The sequence below is a fragment of the Nycticebus coucang genome, chromosome 19 (genome assembly GCF_027406575.1).
Source record: "Nycticebus coucang isolate mNycCou1 chromosome 19, mNycCou1.pri, whole genome shotgun sequence".
In the NCBI taxonomy this organism is placed as follows: domain Eukaryota; kingdom Metazoa; phylum Chordata; class Mammalia; order Primates; family Lorisidae; genus Nycticebus; species Nycticebus coucang.
This window is the reverse complement of record NC_069798.1, coordinates 68,038,009-68,060,809: the sequence shown is the minus strand read 5'-3', so window position 1 is coordinate 68,060,809 and position 22,801 is coordinate 68,038,009. Positions and strand designations below refer to the sequence as shown.

At 36.8% G+C, this 22,801-nt stretch overlaps 1 protein-coding gene across 4 annotated transcripts in view; it reads right to left on the bottom strand.

Annotated features, from left to right (window-relative positions):
- Positions 1–22,801, bottom strand: part of ZNF407 (zinc finger protein 407) — a 459,946-nt gene that overhangs the window by 273,981 nt on the left and 163,164 nt on the right. For 2 of the 4 annotated variants that reach the window (XM_053571862.1, XM_053571864.1), the window contains exon 4: positions 13,864–13,938. The exons of 1 other annotated variant lie outside the window; for it this stretch is intronic. In XM_053571862.1, the coding sequence (XP_053427837.1) occupies positions 13,864–13,938 (75 nt within the window). Of the gene's footprint in view, positions 1–1,880; positions 2,040–13,863; positions 13,939–22,801 lie in introns of those variants that run through there. One more of the 4 variants, XM_053571866.1, reaches the window with a different exon arrangement.

Genomic DNA, 22,801 nt, shown 5'->3' with positions numbered 1-22,801 from the left:
GATACACCACTTTTTAATTGTCAAAAATTTGATTAAGTGATCAAGGGCAAGTTCCTCTGGTTTTCATATCTGAAATACAAATTTATACAATTCTATATTATCCTACAATAAGCTACATAGTGTTAGGGCAAATTAAGTAAGCTACTGACATTTGCAAGGCATATGAACTGAGACCTTTAGGTAACCCTACAGAATATACCTTCCCTCATAAAAGACGGTAAAGTTTTTCTTAAAAAATTAAGTGACCCTTTTAGGACTTCAGCGATCCATAAATACAGTCTAAAGTCATTAATAAAACTATCAAATATGCCACTAAAGAAAACAAATTATTTCAGTACATCCTTACTATAGTTAAGATCAACCTAAAACCACCAAATCAAAAACAAAGGCAGGGTGAAGTTTGCTAGAACACATGCGTGAGGGCACTGACAGCACACTAGGCCGCCAGGGAAAGCCAGGTGAGCAGATTCTCACCAGGAGAGAAAACCACTGTAAAGCAGATCACAGAGATACACTAGACACAAGAGGTGGAAGAAAGTCATCTCTAACTGAAAGTCACAACTGGCAGCTGTCATCTTTCCTTAAAATGACTCAGTTGCCTAAGACAGAGCTAATCAAGATTTCTTTCTCAAACAATGCTGAGCTTGATCAAATATTCCTAACGAGTGGGTGCCCTGGTGTCGGCATTTCTTCCTCCGCCTAAGGGTGTCCCTCCTCTGGAATGAAAAATGTGCTGACTCACACCCCCATCCTTGAAGAAAGGCTTCCCAACAACATGGTCAGCAGATGTTCCCTCCACTGTTAAGTTCACATCGTACAAAGAAAAACACTTTGCAAAATAAAATACCAAATCACATTCTTCTCCTTATAAAAGTGAGTTAAACAGCCACTCAAGCTATTTTGCCACTGTTATTTCAGATAAGTTTTTACCATAAAGAATAATGATACTCTGACAAATACCATTTTTGTTGAAAATCAGACTTTTTCCATTCATAACATTACCCAACAAGAGAATCATCCTTTCCAATTCAATAGTTTTCTCCTGGGTGGTGCCTATGGCTCAGTGGTTAGGGTGCCAGCCCCATATACAGAGGGTGGCAGGTTGGAACTCGGCCCCGGCCAAACTGCAACAAAAAATAGCCAGTCGTTGTGGCCGGTACCTGTAGTCCCAGCTACTTGGCAGGCTGAGGCAAGAGAATCGCCTAAGCCCAGGAGTTGGAGGTTGCTGTGAGCTGTGACGCCACAGCACTCTACTAAGGATGATAATGTGAGACTCTGTCTCTTAAAAAAAAAAAAAATTCTCCTCTGCTTATTGGGGTAGTTTTTGTACTAGCTAGAGGAATAAATAATCACCTTTTCTTTGTTTACATATCAAGCACATGGTACCGGTCATTTTAATGTACAAAATGATGGTCTCTCCTCAAGGCACAAAACTGCCTTGTTTGTATTTATTCATTCCACCAGACCTTAGAACTAGAACATTATGTTCCAGATTTTAATTTATTCCAACTTTGTACTTTCAGCTAACGATTACGTCGATATATTTTTTTTTCTTTCTTTTTAACATCAACTCCAGTAGTTGGATTTTTTTGAATAAAACGTTTTGTTTTTAATCACTTCAGAGGTATTACATACACAGGACAAATAGCCCAATTAAGACAGTACTAAGATTTGTACACAGGGTTCCTCACCAGCTAAGTTAAGAGCTCTGATACAGAGCTCGGAACATGCCCGACTCAAACCTGAACTTCCACAAAAACTTAAATCATGCATGTCACTTAGCATCAATAATATTAGAAGTTTCAAATCTGAAAACATCAATAGCTTACTGTACCAATAAAAGAGCAGGTTGTATAAAAGAAATTTTCTTTAACCTGATGAAGACTGTAGCTGCAGTGGGAAATGGAGAACTCCACAATCGTCTCAGTGTTTGGAACCTTCTTCCAGCTTCAACCACAACTGCCTGGTTTTACATGATTATGTTCACGTAAACTGCTTTAAATTTGTTTTTATGTAATCTAACAGGAACAGAGTTAATGCTAAGAAAATCAGAAATAAAGAAATTAGTTCAAAACTAAACAAGAACAATATTTTCATATCGTATCTCTCAAACACATTGACACTGCAGTATTTTCATATACTGTTATTATTGTGAGTACTAATAGCAAAATTAATAAGCATTGGGGTCACTGGGGTCATTCTTTAAAAATTTTTCCTACTCTTCAAAATCTTATTATCATATTAACAATGTAAAATTTTTTAAGGCAACAGCATAAATTTTAAGAGTCATTATTCAGAAATAAGTCTGCTACTATCTAGTTGCCAAAAATATATGGCACATCCATATTACATAATTATACATATAAAGTGAGAAAAAGACATTCTGAACACTACAAGGTACTATGAGGATGAAAGGGGAAATTATCATTTTAATTAACTTCAAAGAAAATTTGGGTCTAATTTAAAAAAAAATTTTCATATGTATATTCTGCTGAATTTGCTTTTTCCCATAGTTCTTTAATTTACCAGATTAACATGAAAAAGGGAACCTGATATTATTTAGACTTTAGCAACTAAAAACTTCTTGAACATTTTCATCTAAAAATGAATACTTTTAAAATTATTAAATGCTGGGCGGCGCCTGTGGCTCAGCGGGTAGGGCGCCGGTCCCATATGCCGGAGGTGGCGGGTTCAAACCCAGCCCCGGCCAAATTAAAAAAAAAAAAAAAATTATTAAATGCTGTTCTTTTTTTGTACTTTTACAACTATAAATTCATGTCAGCTTCACCAAAAACTGTCTCCAAAAAACTGCTGGCCTCAGCACCACACATGAGAAGGCCACGCTCATTCCAAGGACCATGCACATAGGGTGAAGTCATTAGGTAGCAATATCACAAAGTTATGTGAAACTATGCTAGTTTGAAATACCTTTTATGTACTGTGTCTGTAAATCATAAATTAGATGATATAAGCAAAAATCCATCTTACAAAAGAAAAATCACAATGAAGATTTTAATATCTTAAATCAATCAATCTTTAAAAAAAAAAAAAAAGCTCAGCTAAGGATTAGGGCCTCCAGAAATTAACTATCTAGTCCTGAGATGGCCCTTGAGAAGGAGAACAAGAATGACTGTCCTAAGTTGTAAGAAGTGATTGTTTAGAATGGAAATCTAGGGAAAGAGTAACAGAGTGAGACAAACTCTGAGCCTTGGAAAGAAAATACACACTGACTTGGCCTCGCTGACTGGACGTGTGGCTTTCAGCAGAGCAGTGAGTGAAAAGAGGACTGTCTGCTGAGGAATCTTCTCTCACTCTGACCCAGCTTCGTCTACTTTACCACACCATGCTCTCTAGGCAAGCATTGCTTACAAAATAGGAAAAACTCAATAGAAATGGTTGTTTCCATGAAAAGCAGATCTCTACATTGACCTCATTATGCTGGAAATATTTCTAAATAAAATTAGGTTGACTGATCTGAGATTAACAACATTTGACTGTTTTTAACCTGCTAAAGGTCAATTTCATATGCTTCGCCTGAGGAGGTGCTAATACCTTAGCAAGTATCAGTGTGACGATTCTTTTGAAGGCACATAACAGAAATCTCAGACAGAAGTTTTGTAAAACCTGAGGACGACCTGGAGATGGAGAAGTCTCACACAGAGTATCAACACCTGCTAGTCTGCTCCCCTGATACCAGGTGAGAAAACAGCAGTGTCAGTAGAGAAGCCCTTTGTTCTAAACCCACAATTTATCAGTCATGCAGGTGTCCCTAAGACCAAGAACTGGGGAAAAAATGTCATAGAAAACACTTCATTTTTCCTATCATAGCACTGTAATATGATGAAATACAAATATCTTGTTTCTCATATGTTAAAATGGGAGATCAAATTGCCTTGAAGCAACTTGACAAAAATTACTTCAGAAAGGTTCTGTTTCCTGAAAATTCCTTAGGAAAATTTTTAATTTAGACTTTTATAAGCAACTACCAAGGCATAATGAATATAAAGAACTGCTCACAAAAAGTCAGTGCTGTATAATGAAACTGTATCAAAGTTGGTAATTAAGCATAATTGAAGGCTGCAGTGAACATATAGGCCTTTGTTCTCTTTAATTCTGGCACTGACTGGGAATTAAAGATAAGAGTTTAAGACATATTTTAGTCAGAGTCCAGATGTATAAGCCCCAGTGTTCTAAAAGTAATTTACGTGAAACAAAAGAAGAGAATGGCCAAAAATATTCTAGATGCCAGCTGGGGGAAAACACCTATATTCTTAAAAAAAAAAAAGCAGATATTCATATACCCTAAACATGAGTGAACTACTAGACTCAATGGTAGCAGGGGAAAAAAATCCTTAAAAAATCAATTTGTCACACCAAACAACAATGTATTATTACACACAAAGCAACTGGAACAACCATATTAGAAAAAGTATACCCCAGTATCTCTACAGAATTCAATTTTATCCTATATCTCTGTACAACTCAAACAGGCAGCAATAGAATAAAGTCATTACCACTGCAGTTAGGACTATCAGAGTACTAAGCCATACGTCCCTGGTCTGCTCACTCATTGAACTAGCACTGGATAACGTAAGTATAATGCATGTAGTATTATTATAGTCTTTGGGATTTCTTTCTTGGGAGTCAGAAGTGATTGGATAAAGGAATTTCTAATTAAAAAAACATTCATTTATTTACCCTTTATTTGCTAATGTTCCGTAGGAATGTGACATTTGCTAATTCTTCCGTAGGAAGAAGATCAATCAGAGGCAGAATAAACAGGAATAAGGACTCTGAGAAGACAGAAGCCTCAGTTTGGGATTTAAATATACGATTTGACTAGTAAGCCGGATGGGGGAAACTCTGGATGAACACAGAATAAAGAATATTCTGTTCTGGATGAACAGAATAAAGGGAAAGGAGAAAGCTGACAGGAAGATAGGGGGAAAAAATTATCTGACAAAATAAAACTGATGATTAAAAGGCTTACTCGCAGGCTGGATCTGAAGCATGAATTTGAGGAGAAAGAAACCGAACTAGTGGCCAGGGGAGAGAAGGAACTAGGCAGTAACCCAGGAAATGAAGGGGAGTTCAACAGCAAATGTCCCAGAAACGAGGCTAACCCGCCAGCCTACAGTGTGTCCCCGAACTCTCCACGTGGGCAGAGTTACAGTTCCACCAGTGTCCTCACCCTCACTGGCTACCTGTGCGTGCAGAGGGGCAGGTCATCCGTGCAGGCGCCAACCCGGCTCAGTTGCACCTAAACGAAACTCCCCTAAACAAAATAATCTCATTGGCTGCCATTTCTGACAGCAACACACACACACACATATTTCTGGGATCATCATTCTTCCCCTTAGATTACTCTCCCCAACCGATGGCCCAGGCCACTGAGCACTAGCCCTCAGGCACAGAACTCTCCAAGTTCTCACACAGCCCACAGCCGCCTCAAACTGCACCTTCTGCTGGGAACACCGTAAATCCATGTTTCACATAAAATGCCATCATTTAAGTTTTGGGACATAGTAGTAGTTGCTGTAACCAATGTTTATGGAAAGAATAAATTAATGAATAAACAAGATGCCACATCGCCATCCCCCACAAAACACATAAAGCAGGACTGTTTCCTCTTGTAAAAGCTTCACATATTATGAATAAATATATAATAACCAATATTATCCAAAAAATAAGAATCTTATAAAATTCATGTATTTACATGCTCAGAATACACAGAAATTTCCATAAATCTTAGAAATAGTAGAGAAAAAAAATCTCTATATTGTGACATATGCTATTAACATTTAAAATCTCACTATCTGTAAATTGAGATTTATTTATTTATTTATTAGAAGAATCTCCCTCTATTGCCCTGGGTAGAGGGCCATGAAGTCATTATAGCTTGTGAAAACCTCAAACCCTTGGGCTCACACATCCTCTTGCCTCAGCATCCAAAGTAGCTGGGATTACAGGTACCTGCCGTCATCCCTAGCTGTTTTTTTCTATTTTTAGTAAGGACGGGGTTTCACTCTAGCTCAGGCTGGTCTTAAACTCCTTACGCGCAAGCAATCCACCTTCCTTGGCCTCCCAGAATGCTGGGATTACAGTGAGCCACGCACCAGAGCAAGAATTTCCTTTGAAGTGGTAAATAGGGCCAGGCGTGATGGCTGCTGAGGCAGGCTGATCACTTGAGCTCAGGAGTTTGAGACCAGCCTGAGCAAAAGTGAGACCTGGTCTCTACTAAAAATGAAAAACTGAGGCAAGAGGATCAGTTGAGCCCAAGATCAAGAGTTTGAGGTTGTTGTGAGCTACAATACCATGGCACTCTATCGAGGGTGAGACTGTATCTCGCCCCCCAAAAAAGGGGGTAGTAAACAAGTATTTTTTTTAATATTACCAAAATGTACTAAAAGAAGTAGCATTTTTGATGCAGCTAAATAGCAAGTACTCTGATGTAAAAAAAACAAGAATCCTCCCTTCTTTTTCTGGAGAGCACTTATTACCTATGTCCAATCAGCAAAGTTTAGGAACATACAGTCTTTAAAACAACAATAATTTTGAGAAATAAAGAGCATTACTGAAGTGCTACACAGGAATGCACAAAATTTTCATACAAGAGGGCAAAGACAATCACAAAAAAAACTAAAATAGGGCTGTACAATGACCAACATAATGCCACAAACCAAATGGCTAAAGACGTATGTACTTCCAGAAAAATACTGACTTGACTTTAAAAAAATTCCTATTGCAAAACTGCCCTTGAATTATGTAAGCTTTGATTTATGTGAGGTTGTTAAAATATACTGCTGACATAAAATGGGACTTCCCCATGGGGTAAAAAAGATAAAACTGGAAATAACTGTAGTAAATAAAACGCACTCCCTGAAGTCCATCCTGCTTGCTAGAGATGGATCACTATTTTGGCCCTGAGCTTCCCAGCAGTAAACATAAAGAGGAAAACTCAATTATATACATGATTCACTAGTACCGATGACTAAAATGACAAATTTAAACAGAAAGGCACAACTATTCCTGGAATAATGACCAGACAGAAATCACTGTCCTGAGTCTTAGAAGAAAGACATGACTTATTTTCATGAACAGCATCCTAAATATCACCTTGTAATAAAGACATGAACTTTATAAGGTTACATCTTAAAATATTCTTAAATTTAAATCATGGTCATAATTGTGTGTAAAAACAGTAAAGTCAATTTTAATGGAGGAAAAAAACAAGAACAAGGTAGTGAAGGAAAGCAGCTCCCTGGCAACGGGGCTAACTAAAGGATAAAACTGAACCCACATTAAGAAATGAACGGAAGCAACACCCATCAACCAATGAATGGATTAACAAAACCGCGGCGTATGCACACCATGGAGTACTATCCAGCCATCAGTAAAGATGGAGACTGTACATATATTGTGTTTACCTGGATGGAGTTGAAACACATTCTTCTTAGTAAAAAGTATCTCAAGAATGGAATAAAAAATCCAATGTACTCAATATTAATATGAAACCAATATATAAATAATTGTAGGTCCACACGAACAAAAAAACACAAATATAGCAAGAGGAGGGGAAAGAAGAGAAAGGGGAAAGGGGAGAGGGAGGGCGTCTGGCAGGGTCCCACCTAACGTGCACAGTGCACACAGGGTGTTCAGCTGCCCCCTGGGTGAGAGCTCTTCTACAACTTGAACTTTACCTTGAAAGTGAGAACAATGTAACCTAAAAATTTGTACCTCGTATTAATTTGAAATAAAAATTAAAATTAAAAAAAGGAAAAGAATGGAAAGAGTATGTATCCTGGGCATCAAAGCAAATTATCTGACAAATACATGGCACCCAGATACTCCATGTAGCTTTTACTGCTCAACTGATGCAGGAGCATGAGGGTCACCTTCTGAGGAGAGGGGCGGAGCCAGTGAGGAGAGGGCGGAGCCAGTGAGGACGGCAGCTGGGGTGCCGGCGCTCCACTCCCCAGTGACAAACCACGGGAACCACCCATAATCCCAATGTTCTATCCCACAGACACTGACTTTTGTAAACCTTAACCCAGGAAACTTATAAAGCAGAAGGTACAAACTACCCCTATCAGTAATAAGACGTTGGTGACAAAGCCATCATAAAATATCCAAATTACCAATGTAATTTAGAAATGCTTGCTAGATCCTGGAAAGTAACTTTGGTGGAAAATGTATAGTTACCTCCCTATATACCTTAATAAATTATTGGTTTAAGCTAGTAAAACATACAAATAAATTTTCTAGAAATAATAACTATGGTTCTAGATGAATTGATAGGACTCCTATCTACCTTTCCATGTAGAAAGGATTACCTAGCAGGGCCATCTCCCTAATTAAATTAGCTCCTACTTTTTCATAATAAAACCATGTCATATGGTCATAAGATATTATTTATATTTAACTGTCTATAGAAGGAGAAATGGGGGGAAATGGAGGAAAGAGAATTACCAGTGCATGCAAAAGCAATATTAAAAGTCATTAAAATATAACAACCTCCCCACTCATTAAAATAAGCAAAAAAAAAAAAAAGGGAAAGAATTGACTTGTTTTCCCTCCACTTTAGCCCAACAGTGTTATTTCTTATATAAATATTGTCTTATTTTCGAATAATAGGGGTACATGTTTTAAATACTTTGTTTTTGTGTAGATTGTGTGAAAGTTATACCCTTCACCCAGATAATGTGCACTGTATCCAATAGGTGTAAATTTGCCCATCCTCTCCCCACCCCTCCCCACCAGCTTGATTTCATTGAGATTTATTTCCATATGTGTACTTAAGTGGTGACTGATAGTTCCAATTTGGTATTGAGGACATGTGTTTGTTTCTCCATTCTTGTGATATTTCAGTTAGAGGAATGGTTTCTAGGTCCCTCCAGGTTGTCCAAAAAGGTAAGAGACTGCCCTCTTTCATGGCAGAGTAGTACTCCACGATATGCACACACTGCGCTTTATTAATCCACTTGCTTATTGGGGGGCATGTGGGTTGTCACCATGTCTTTGCAATTGTGAACTGCACTGCTATAAACAATTGAGTGCAGGTGGTTTTTTTTGTTTGTTTGTTTGTTTTTTAATAAAATGACCCTTTTTCCTTTGCGTAGACATCCCGCAGTGGGATTATGGGATCCAATACTGGGTCTTTCAGTTCTCTGAGGTGTCCCCATACAATTTTCCATCGGGGTAGCACTAGTTTGCAGTCCCATCAACAGTTCTTTCTTTCCACATTCACGCCAGCATCAGTTATTTTAGGACTTTATAAGACAAACCTTTCTCCTTCTTGTATTTATTCTTTTTTAAATGGAAAGGTGCCCATAGATACTTTATTTTTCCTAAATTGGCTCTCATAGGGGCCAATCTCTCATTTTTGTCCATTATTACTTAAAAGATAAGTAATAATGGACAAAAGGGAAGAAATGAGAGTAGAAGAGTAAGTTGAAGTTGTGGCTGGTGATGGGGACACACAGCAACCGAAAAGTCCTACAAAGTACACTCCAGAGAGACGCCGCAGGGGCCCATCAGGTGGAACTCAGTATTGTGGCACAACCATGACACTCCCCTATTTCATGTCAATGATAAAATGAAAAGCAGTATTTAGCTAATAGAAACTCACTGTAAAGTAGTGAGGAAAACTTTTTTTCCTTGAAAAAAATAAAATATCTTACAAGGGTACATGTGAAACTTACTAAATGTAGAATATAAATGTCTTAACACAATAACCAAGAAAAAGCCAGAAAGGCTATGTTAACCAGTGTGATGAAAATATTTCAAATTGTATATAAAACCAGTGCGTGGTGCCCCTTGTTTGCATTAATGTACACAGCTATGATTTAATAAAAAATAAAAAGAAATAAAAATGTAGTACAGATAAAAATAAATAAATAAATAAATAGAATATATGCAACAAGAGCAACTCAGACGAAGGTAAGTTATTTCTTCAAAATGGACACTGACGTGACAAGTGTGTCTTCACAGGAGTCAAATCAAATGCTGAGAACAGAATCTCTTCTGACAAGATAAATTTTAGTCTGTTACAGTACGTTATTCAGGGTTTCTGTAAATGTATTATTTCCCTCAAAGTAACCTCGATGGCGTTTCAGAAACAACTGTGCATGTACGCACACATGTATATATGCTTTCCCAGAAAGTCTGAGTGTGGGATATTTTCATGTTCCATGAAAAATGGTAAAGCCTGTATCTAAACTTGAAAAACAAAAAGCAATGATGCTTCTATGCCATTTTTAACCTACAAAAGTTTTTGAGAAAAGAGAGAAAAGGAAGGGGACTTACACAGGCATGTCCCGTAATAGTGGCTTAAAGCGAATCAGAAAAAGTGGCAGCGACGCCAAGGTCTCCTTCCCACAAGAAGATTAGGTGGGAGAAAGATTTTATTTATCAGTAAGATCAAAGATACTGTTAAAAGAAAGACAGTTAACCCCAATCCCAAATGTCTGATAAAAGGGGAAAGGTCAGCACAAATTTCAGAGCTCAGTAATCCTAAAGGGGCCTGGGAGAAATCTCATTCCACCCTAGTGAAAATACTGACTAGCCCTCAGCAGGTCGCAGGGGCCTGAACAGCCAACAGCTCTGCTCACAGGCTGCCTGGGAATCAGAACCTTCACAGACCCCTCTAGAAATGCTTGGATCTGGACATTCACTACTAAAAACACAGCTACATTTCCTTGTTTCTACAATTATTTCACACTTACACTTTATGATGCACTCATCTAATTTAAATTCTGTTATTGGCAAAGTGGTTTTCTGAATGCATCAGCCTTTGGGAGATGTTGCCAGTACAGATATGTCCTAATGGTATCCCTAACGGTATACAACTGCAAAAGCAATGTATCAGATGAGAATGTCTAAGAGAATCATTTCCTCCTCCTCCTCCTATTTACACAGTCATTCAAAGCCCAGCTGATTTCTAGGCACTGAACTACAAAATGCCATCCACTTCCATTGTAATATGCACCTGGCTTTCACAGAAGATATACTTAGCATGGCTGTTCCAATTGTGATAATTGTGGATAAGCTCATTCGCTAAATTACTATTAGCAAATTCAAAGAGTTATATAGATACTTTGGCTTACTTATAATAAAAGAGAATTACTCATTTAAAATAGGGAATACTTTACAATGAACTTGCAAATTAATTGGAGCTTATTATTTTAGAATGTGAATTGAATGTGGTTATATTTAGTTGTTTGCATTTAAGTGTATAAGGCTTTAGAAATAACTGTAGTATAAGATCATAAAATAATTTAATGCAAACTTAGGTATAAAAATAGCGTGTTCTTACACAAGCCATCACTCGGGCGTTCATAGAGTCTCGAAGAAAATATTTGGAATTATTTAGTTTTCTGTTTATAATGATAGTCACACCAACAAAATTTATTGGTTCATCAAACTTTATAGTACAAGTATATGAATTTATTTTTAATAAATTATCATTTTTGCATATATCAGTCAAAGCACAAAGCCTAAATACTTGCAAGCAAAATGCATTATTAATTTAATTGTCACAACCTATTTAGCTAACTTCTATTACTATTTGCTAATAATATGCAATGCATTAGAGGACAGAATCAAATTCAAAACATTAAAAAAAAACTGATTATATTGTCCTAGAGAAATTAAAATATAGCAAGCTTGCAAAAGAACAGCCAAGGCATTAATGTTTTAAATAGGTAAGAAAAATGTTTTACTTAATGTAGAGAATAGTTATGCCCCAACCGAAGGTTCAGCATGCTGATAAAGGGTTTCTTTGCTTACTAAAACCAAGCAGGAGAGTCAAATGGGAGAGGAGCCTTTTGGTATTTGTTATGCTACTTTATGCCACTTCAATCTTGGTCTTCTCCACCTATGAGTATATTGAGAATTATGCTGCTGCTGAAGTCCTACCATTCTAATTCAGTATTTCTATGCAGTAAGTTAGAACCCCACATAGAGGTTTTTTTTAACAGTAGAAACAACTCAATCAAAGAAGTTTGGTTTAGATGAACATAACAACTTGGAATGCTTAAACGTAATAATCCAGAAGTTGGTTGTATTTTCCTATTTGAGATTTTTTTTAACTGATTTTAGGACAAAAATAACACAACTGTCTGAGAAAAGCTTGCCATGTCGCAGAGGGCAGAAAGAAAATGTTTCACTTGTCTCCTTTTGAGTCTCCCTTTATGCATTTGGAAATGAAATGAGTGAAAGAAAAGTGTCCTAAATGCATAGCAAGGGGTAAATAAAAATACCAAAGAGTAAACCTGTGATTTTCAAACTCGTAAGATATAGAGTGTATCTAGTATTTTAAGGACCTTAACAGATAAATACATAGGGATTTTGCACTGATATGAAACTAAATGAATAAACATGCCTTCACATTTTTTAAATTCCTAAATAAAAGGCAAAATGACTTATTTGATTTCAAAATGAATGCTATTTAAAGGAATAACTGGGAAATGTTTTTGCCTTATATTTACCTGATCTGGATTGTTTTTGTTCAAATTTATTTTGAAATTACAATCAGAAAAATAACAGTTCCATCATTTATTAATTGAAATACTGAATAAATTATTATTGAAATTTCATGACTCTCAATCCTTAGATCTATAAAACTGGAATAATTATGTGAAAGTAACAGGAATATAATTAAAAATATGTTTTGTTTCTACTTAACATGTATGAAACACACGTTGACAGGTATCCAATTATTGTTTTAAAAAGAACAGAATGCCTTTCATTTTAAGAGAAACGGACCACGGCATAGACAATACATACATTTTGACGGCAATCATTAAGTACAATGTTACTGGAAAAAGTACAGGAAACCAAAAGTGAGGGTAAACAGAGGCATAGCCAACATCCCAGTTAGTCTATGTCTGGACTGCAAAGTTAAAGAAAACAATATGCCTCCATAGAAAACTTAAATTCCTCACAAACAGAGAAAACACTGGTAAGATCAATTAAAAAACATCTTTAAAGACGATTAAACATTTGCAAATACGGCTGAAGAGGCCTCAGACTTAAGAGTAATACAAAATATTGCATCATTATTGACATTTTAAAGCTTCCTTTAAAATACTAGTGAAAGCTAAAGTTTCTGGGAATGTCTGTAGGTTTCATACTATCCAGAAAGACTTGAGGAAAGCTGAAAATTTAACCTGTCTTTAAGGAAGGTGACAGTGTTTAACTAGCTCTGAGCTGCACATTTTACAAATTTAAAATTTCAGAAGTAGCCATGCTCACCTGGTAACTGACATTGCTGTGTTTCAGTACACCTAATACAATTAAGTCTAACTGATGAAGCTAATTATGATACAGTAGCAAGAAAAAAGAAAACCTGGCAGTTGACGACATAATAATTGTAGTGTTATTTTTCATGAAATGGCAACTGTAGTATTATTTAAATGATGACACAAGATATACTTTTTTTAATATTAGAATGTTTAAGTCTATAGTAAAAAACCAAAAATATTATTTGAAAGCCTCAAAGTAAAAATAGAGGGGGGAAAAAAAACAAACAAAAAATTAGTTTTAGGTATTTGTTTTAGCGCATCTAATGCATTCACAGAAGTCAATTTCTTCCATTTTAACTCTTCTACTGTTACAAGGTTGTTTTAAAAATTTAAAGCCCCCCACATCCCTTAAAAAATTTCTAGGTTAGAATTATTTTAATTAAAATATGATATTAAATTTCTATAGAAGGATGGCATAAAATCTGATATTCGACAACAGGGTACCACAAATGCAAAAATAATGATCTGATTTGATAAAAATTCTACAGGTCCATGTCATTAAAGCCAAAAATGAAAATGCAATCATATTTTTAGATGAAATAAAATAGATAAAAATTACCTTTCTTTTGGGGTGCCAACTCCATGTTTGCCTAGTAGGTGAGTATTTAAGTGCTTCTTCATTACAAAAGCAACCCTAAAAAATAAACAAAAATAATTATAGAACTAAAACTTGACTCTCTGATAGAAAGTTACACAAAAAGTATTTAAGAGTAATGAACATGTACATAAGAGGAAATGTAACAGCTCTGACAGTAAAATGCACATATGACATCATAATACCACTCTTGCTAAACAGAAGATTGCATCCAGGATTGAATACACTGTGATAATGCAAAAGCAGAAGAAATAACTGCATCTACACTGGGTGGCTGCTTTTTGACTCGGGTATATTAACGGTGACCAAAAGATCAAAACAATAATTACGGTTCTTTAGTCACTATCTTCATGTCCAGTTAGTTAAGACAGATAAAGCAACACTGCCATCCAACATTCACTGCCCCTTGCTGATCTCACACTTCAATCGTGAAATAAATTTGAGAAAATGTCATTTTATTAAATATTTAAAAGACTATAAAAAAGAAAATGAATAGCTTTCATGAAGCTTCCTTAAAAACATAATAATAATTTGAAGAGAGGTTTTCAAAAATGGTATGTTTGCAGTATCTGCAGAACACACACCAAAAAAAAACAAACAAAAAGTATTACCTGACATAGTATCTTACTTTACACACAAATCAGCTGACTGAATTCAATTGTGTTGACATAAATATGAAGTGGACAGGGCTCAGCAGGCAGTACATGAGCACCACTCCCCACAGAACACAGGGTAGCATCAATTCAATTATATCATGGGATTATTTAAAACAATTTAGATCTCATTCAGGAGCATTGAACTAAAATGGCTCTTTTGATAAGTGGGAAAAAAATTTTACTGTTGTAACTTTCAGTGTAAAAGGGCTTGCAAACATTTTTGTTAATTATGTATTACAGCTGTCCTTCATAAAGTTAATTACTAATAGCTGAAAGGCAACAGAATCTATTTGCATATGTACATGAAAGGCATGACATATGCAAAAATATGATTTTAATTAGCATTCTATAATATGAAGGGCTACAAATCAAATTGGCATGTTATAAGATTCTTAACATTAAACAGTGAATTCATCTGGACATGTTTGCACAAATGGGCAATGTAAGAATGTAAAGTATTATAGCCTCACAGAAAAGACCTGTGACAAAAGCAAGAACAAAATAATTTCTAAGAATGTGAATGCTTTTCTAGTCTTGTCTCTTCTTTTTAGTTTTTCACACAGTATTACGGGGCTCAGTTTCAAGGCCAAAATCACTATGACTTCATTATTCAAACAAACCACTTACATACCCTGAAAATAACGTTCCTTCTGTTATACACAGGGTAAGGACAACTACGGATGATGGCTGCTTTGCAACTATAAATGACAGGTCACACCATCAATCACATGAAACGGAAAGACGATTATCACATATAAAGTATCAAACTGTGATAATATTAAATGCTGAGCAAAAAATAACAAGATATTCTATATTTGTTTCTGCTTGATTTGAACAAAATAAATAACATTTTTCATTTCCTTAAAGAAAGAATACAGTAATAACAACAGTCCATTTGAATCATAACTTCCCCACTGTCCTCCATTTCCCTATAATTAAAAAAACATAAAGCTAATAGCAAAGAGCAAAGGTTAAAAACCCAAAGTTGCAAAGCACAGCTTATTTACATGACCAAGTATAATTTAAGAGACCTGAACTTAGAAACCACAGTGCAGTTTTTAATAGAAAAAATATTTTTATTAATTAAAATGTTTTAAGTTTGAAGAACTGAAGCAAAAATGTTACATCACACAGGGAACAAACTGAAGTATATGAGGAGGGAACGCTGTTGCCTAAGGGAACATCTGGACATTTGCTGCATGTTTCTATTGCTGGATATTTAGAAGAAGAATTTTTTTTAATATTATATGAAAAAAAGGGAAAAGCTTATAATAGTAAAACATGGCTCAATTATGTACAAATACAAACTGTTAATATTTATTCATCCAAAATTGGACTTAAAATAAGTACCGATTTTTAAAATTTGGCTTACGGTGCAAGTAATGTAACTGTCTCCATATCATCTGCAGCTAAAACATGTAAACCAAACACAATTGCCTACCATGACATTAGCAACCTATAATGAAAGTAATATTGCCAGCAACATGCGATTACTGAATGTCAATTCTCTTTTACTGCCATTGTAAAATTATTGTTTTAACATTTTTAAGATAATTTTCTTTAAAAAAAATTATAGTGTAGATGCTGTAAGAAATAAAAAAAAAATCCTCAATCTGAAAAGCTAATCAATAGAAAAGCCTTGACCCCAATAAATACTCATTCCTTTCTATTTTCATTCCCTGCCTGAACACATTTATTCCTCACTTACTATGGGCTGCAGTGGGGTGGGTCTGCCCTTGGGGTGGAGTCAGACTGAGGAAGTCAGGCCTTCCTGGAGCTTTCGGTCTCTGCCCTGCTGCTGGCTGACAGGGTGAAGTGGCACTAAGCCCCGGACTCGCTCTCCATGGATACTGCTAGTCGCTCAGGCCTGCATTTAACTCACATATTGACTAAGGATCTACTATTATGCAAGGAACAGACAGTTCTAGGCAGCAGTGGTGTGCAGGTGAACAAAACAAGTAAAAGTCCCTGCCCTCAGAAGTGTTAAAACTAGTGAGGGAGACAAATAACAAGGGGAAAACAAAGTAAAACAAATAGCGCTCTAACCAACGTTAAAGGGTAAGAGGAAGAAAGTACGTAGAGAAGGAGGTTATTAAAATGTCAGTGGGGGGTGAAATTCTACACTGGGGTGGCTTGAAAATGTGACTTGCAGGTAAGGGGGGTGAAAGTACCGCGATTTACACGGCACAGTAAGCCCAGTAGGGGACCGGGAACCACAGACACCTGTGGGTGCAAACGCAGGGGCTGTCTGCTCTTCCAACTGTGAAATAGGAGCACAGTGGGACGAGGAGAGCTGCACCAAGAGGCCAGGGCAGGTGACGCAGGTGGACAGTGACTCCGTAGGCCATGACAGCTTAGTTTTCATTCCGAGTGAGCAGAAAGGCCACTTCAGGCATCTAAACAGAAGAGTGACTTGTCTGACATAACATATTAACAGACGGCTCTGGTCATGGTAATTGGGGGAAGGTGAGAGATAGATATCAATTAACTGTCTCTTACAATAATCCAGACAAAGATGACAGTGGCCTAGACCAAATGCTAGCAGTGAAATAGAGAACTGGTCCAAGCTGGGAAGTATGTTTATAATTAAAGCTAACTAAGTTCCCATATGGAACAGACCTGGAGTCTGAACAAAAGAGATTAAGGAAAATAGCAGTTGTGGGCCTGGGAGAAACTGAGTTGGTTTGAAGGAGGTCAGTTTGGGACATGTTCACTGGAAAGGCTCTGAACACCCAGAGGCAAGTCAAACGGGAGGCTGACTCCAATGGAGAGCCAAGATCCACACTAGAAACGCACGCGCTGGGGCTGCCCACCCGTGAGAGTCTGATCTGCAAGAACACACGTAACTAACGAAGAATATTGTAAAAATGTTTGGATAACTTGAAAATATCTATAACTGCTTGAGATAGCATCACTTAAAATCGGTTTTAGTGTCAAAAGAGCAATATGGTGGTAACATTTATATCCTAGCTACACATTTCCACTTTCTAGTTTTAAAAATAATTCTTATTAACTTAGTATTTCAAAATAATTTTTGTATACTGTGTATCATATAGAAAAAAAAATTTTTCAGGCCATTAGGTTTTATCATAGTAAAATTGTTTCAATTTGAAAGTCATGAAAGATGATCTAACTGGTCTATCGAGTGACCTGTGAATAACACAGGTTTGAACGACACAGATCCACTGATACCGAGATTTCTTTCCACTTCTGCCAACCCGACATAGAAAAACAAACTCCTGCTCTTCCTTCTCCTCCTCGGCCCCCTCAACGTGAAGACAGCAAGGATGGAGACCTTTATGATGATGCCCTGCCACGTAATAAGGGGCAAATGCATTTTTCCTTCCTAACAACATCTCTTTTCTCTAGCTAGCTTCATTGTAACATTATAGTATATAGTACATTTAATACACCAAGTATGTGTTAATCAACTCTTTATAAGTAAGGTTGATGGTCAACAGTGGGATATTAGTAGTCAAGCTTAGAGGAAATCAAAAGTTATACACAGATTTTCAGATGTGCATGGAGTTGACACCCCAACCCCCATGTTGTTCAAGGGCCAAATGTAAAATACCATAAACACACAGAGAAAGAGACGAGAAAAGCAACCAAAATCCAGAGCCATGATGACACATGGCCATCTCTCCAGTCACACCCACCATGTAGGTCAGAGTGCGGACTGCAGGGGCCAAAAGCCAGGTATGCACAGGGCTGTGCTTCTCCTGTGCCACATAGGTATCCTGTAGAACTGTTCTGCAGGATGGTAATACACGTGGTACAAAATAAGGAGTGATGTCCAAATAAGTTTGGACAAAACGAGGTTAAAAGAGTAAAATGTTACAGACTTCTCCACCATGTGTAGGCTTGTAAGCACCGTGACTCCCAAGAAAGGGGCAAGAGATATGCATAACACTTTCTGACCCTATTGGACCACTGGATGTGTTTGCCGTAGCAAACACATGTGCTTCTGCTAGAACTGTGTCTTCTAGACATAGCTGGAACATGTCAGCTTTCACTACTATAAGAAAATGTCATAGAATGGGTAATGTACAAGGGACAGAAATTAGTGGCCCACCTTTCTGGAGGCTACGAGGGCAAGGATCCAGGCTCCAGTAGATTCAGTGTAAGGTGAGGACCTGCTCCTCACAGGTAGACCCTTCTGTGTGTTATCTCACGGTATAAGGAGCAAACAGGCTCCCTCAAGCCTCTTTCATAAGGACATTAATCCCTTCAGGAGGGCTCTGTCGTCCCAAAAGAAGCCCCTGAAGACTTTACCTCTTAATACTACTTCACATCGATTAGGTATCAGTATGTGAACTCTGGAAGGACAAAACGTTCAGACCAAGGGAATGCTGGTATAGAGTCTGAGAATTAGACAATAGGGACATACATAGAATTTGATTTATATGTTATAAATGTGCTAAAGAACTGTTAGTAACTAAGGGTACAGACTGTAGTCAGAGCTAAGATGAGGTTCTGAGTCTACTGCCTACCACGTGGGTGAGCCTGCCAAGTCAGTCAAATCACACGAACCCCCTGCTTCCTAATTTGCAACATGGGGTGGGGAGATAATATTTACCTCAGAATGTTATAAAAAAGAGATAATGAACATGTACAGTGCCTGTTACATAGTCATAGTTCAATAAATAACTCTTTTAACAGTAAATATTATAGGAGAAATAAGGCATAAGTTAAAAGGCAAAAGGTTCTATCAAAGAGCTATGTTGGAATAGAAGAAACCTGCATCCCAACCATAAATGCTGACTTTGGTACTGCAGGCATGGAACGAGCAGTGCAACAAGAGCTAATGGTACCAAGGTAAGTAAACAAAGTCTCTATATCCAAAGGCGCTTATTCCAAGGTTACGGACACAGATCCTAAACAGATAATGTCCTTATTAAGCAGTAAGAAACAAAATACATATTTAAAAATAGGGTTTATGATATACTAAAAATTCTCACCACCATGATCTGGAGTTTGAAAGGTTTCCCCTGCTTTAAGAACAAAAGAACTGGTCAATTGATCTTCTAATTTTGAGTACAAAATCAGAGCAAACAAATAAAGTTCATCATTTTATATATGTGTGTGTATGTATGTGTATTCATAAGCAGAACAGTATGTTCGTATGATAAATCCTATGTAGCTAAAATACAAAGCATAAACACAACATTAAATAATTCTCCAAAGAATGATTATAATCCATTTAAGGTCAAAATACACAAACATATAAGTAATGTGATTTGACTTTTGGAAAAAACATCATTTATCATTAAAAATGTATAGAAAATTTTTGCTATTTTGTTTAATTATCTTTTTATTATCAATAAAGTATTACCATTCTGAAATGACCTCAAGTAATGTTTTTATTCTATATTTTCACATGTTAATTTCAGCTTTAATGGCATACTTAAATAGATGAAATGTAGCTTTTCATATTATAACCAGTACACATTTTTCCTGGGGATGAGACATGAACAAAGGTCCCTGAAAGATATATATACCCTATTCAAAGAAATCTATGAATACGTTTGGTTATACTGCAAAGGGGAGGATGGGCTGCAAACTGAGCAAAGGCTGTTTATCACCAGACTTTAATGAGGAAAGGTTGTCAGATTTTCTGGGCGGATTCACTGTGATCACAAGGATCCTTCAGGAAGTGGAGAGGAAGACAAGGAATGAGTCAAAGAGATAACCCAGTAAAGCAGAGAGACAGGCTGGGTGTGGTCAACAAGACAGAAACATTGGTGGTCTTGGGAGACTGGAATGAACCAGAAAAGAGATCTGCCCTAAACCTCACAAGGGAATGCAGGCCGGCTGACACCTTCATGTCAGCTTGGTGAGACTGGTATCAAAGTCTGACTCATAGAACTGTAAGACAATGTATTTGTGGGAAGTGACAAATAAGTGAGAGACTATGTGAGGACATCTGATTAGATTACTAACTGCACTTGAGTTGACATGATCAGATATTTGGTTACAAGAGCATTCATTCAGTCCAAGAAATAGTCAGAAATAATTTGAATAAACACTGGATGGCTATGTATGTAATGCAGTTAAGCTATGATCTACACATTCTATCCAACATAGTTTGGCCAGGACACTCTCACAACTGTGCTAATACTGAGCAGGACAAGAGATGGGTGTGGAAGGATACAGTGGAAAAAATAATAAGTTCTCACTAAAAATCCTAGTAAGCAAAAAGGATTAATGCCTAATTTAAACAAAGTGTTGATAAATGGACAAAAAATGAAGAAGCTTTAAAAGATTTTCTTACTTAATTTTTATGGTTAAGGTTTATTCTTTTATTTACCTTTTATTTTTGTTCACTGTCTCTTAATTTTTTACTTTGAAAACATTAAGATATACATACAACACATGGATATTCTCACCCAGATTCACTGTTGATGCTTTGTGACATTCTCTTGTTGTACCTCTCCCTCTCTCAGTAGGAGTGTATATACTTACTTTCTTTTTATCGTGTCATCTGAAAGTAAGTTTCTAAGATGGTATTTTTCCCCTAAGACTTCAGCACACATCTCCAAAGAAAGACATTCTTCTACCCATGCACATCAAGATTACTCTTAAAAAAATTAATATTGACTCTGTATCTAAATTCACCAACCTGAAGCCAGGTCTTACCGAGACACAACGGTGCACCTGCTCTGCCTCCTTCTCCTTGATCTGTTTGGAACTGTCCTCCTGCCTTGTTATTTGTACAATGACACAAATTCTAAGCAAGCACACTCACAACAATACCACACGTTCTAGGTATATCTGATTGTTTCCTCATGATTTTAATTTAAATATTCCTAGGAAAAACATCACCTACATATGTTGGGCACTTCCAATTGCACAGCACCAAGATAAAAAACAAAGCAGTTCTTTTTTTTTTTTTTTTCATTAAATCATAGCTGTGTACATTGATATGATCATGGGGCATCATTCACTAGTTTTACAGACCATTTACCAAGTTTCACATATACCCTTGTAAGATGCACCCCTGGTGTAATCCCACAAATCCCCTTCCCTCTACTCACCTCCCTCCTCCCTCCCCTCAAAGCAATTCTTAATTAAGTAATCTCTGGGTAACATTCTGGTATTATGTGAATATCCTATTCCCTAACAACCTTCTCCCAGTGACTTGGGTGCCCAAGTGTCCCTACTGCAGACCTGGAATCAGCACTGGCTCCTCAGAGTAGGTGGTGGTGTTTACACAGTAAGCCCTGGGTGCTGTGATCGCCGCTATTCCAGTATCACAGAGTTGAAGCTCTTTCAATGCACAAAGCTAGGAAATCAATAAATGAGCAGATATGTGATGGGCGGAAAAGAAGAAATTATACAGAGAAGCTCAACTGCAATGGGTGTGTCTGAAAAATGAGTGCTAATTTATAAAGATATTTCTATAAATAAATACATTTTATCTGTTCAAGGAAAATTTTATTCAGTTATTGTCATGACCCTTACACATAAGTGTGCTCTTTTGCCTCTTTCTTATACTCTGCAGTGACTTGGCTGCTAGTGCTTCTAAAGCGTTTCAGATAATTTCCTCCTTCTTACTCCTGCCAAGTCACATTCTTCTTCTCATCCTCTAAAGGTCATATTTTTATTCATACACATTCTTATTTCAAAAGTGTGTGGTATAATTTACTTCCTGGGCTTCAAGCATAACCTCCTTGCGGGTGACTCTGAGGCCCCACCCCAAGCCTCTCTGGAGCTTTTCTTCTTGTCTGAACTGACAATACCTTAAAGCACGTCCGACACTCAGTCATCCTCGTGCTCACCAACGAGCTCCTGCAGAACTTCCAAATTTCCACCTTTCCAACTTAGTAATTTTGTCTTTTTGTTCGTAAGTCATCAATGGCTTCTTCACAATTTTTCTCTATCAAGATTTTACTATTCTCTTCATACTTCAATTAAACTAGATCAAACCATTACGTCTGAGTGTTACTGATTCAAAGTTATCGCCCTTACGATCTGTTCACATACCACCATCACATGATCTTCCTGCAAACATGGTCATACCACACACAGCTCATCAACATTTTACAGTTGCTTTCTGAATTGGATCAAGCACCAAATCCTAAGCAAGCAAATGACCGTCTTCAATAATCACTCTGAACCAGTCAGAAATACTAATTGTTGGAATACACAATCAAAAAACAATCTGGAACGGTGGCAAAAAGGCTATATTCCAACTAAAAACTGAGAACAATGTAAATGTCCAACAGCAATGGCACAATTATAGA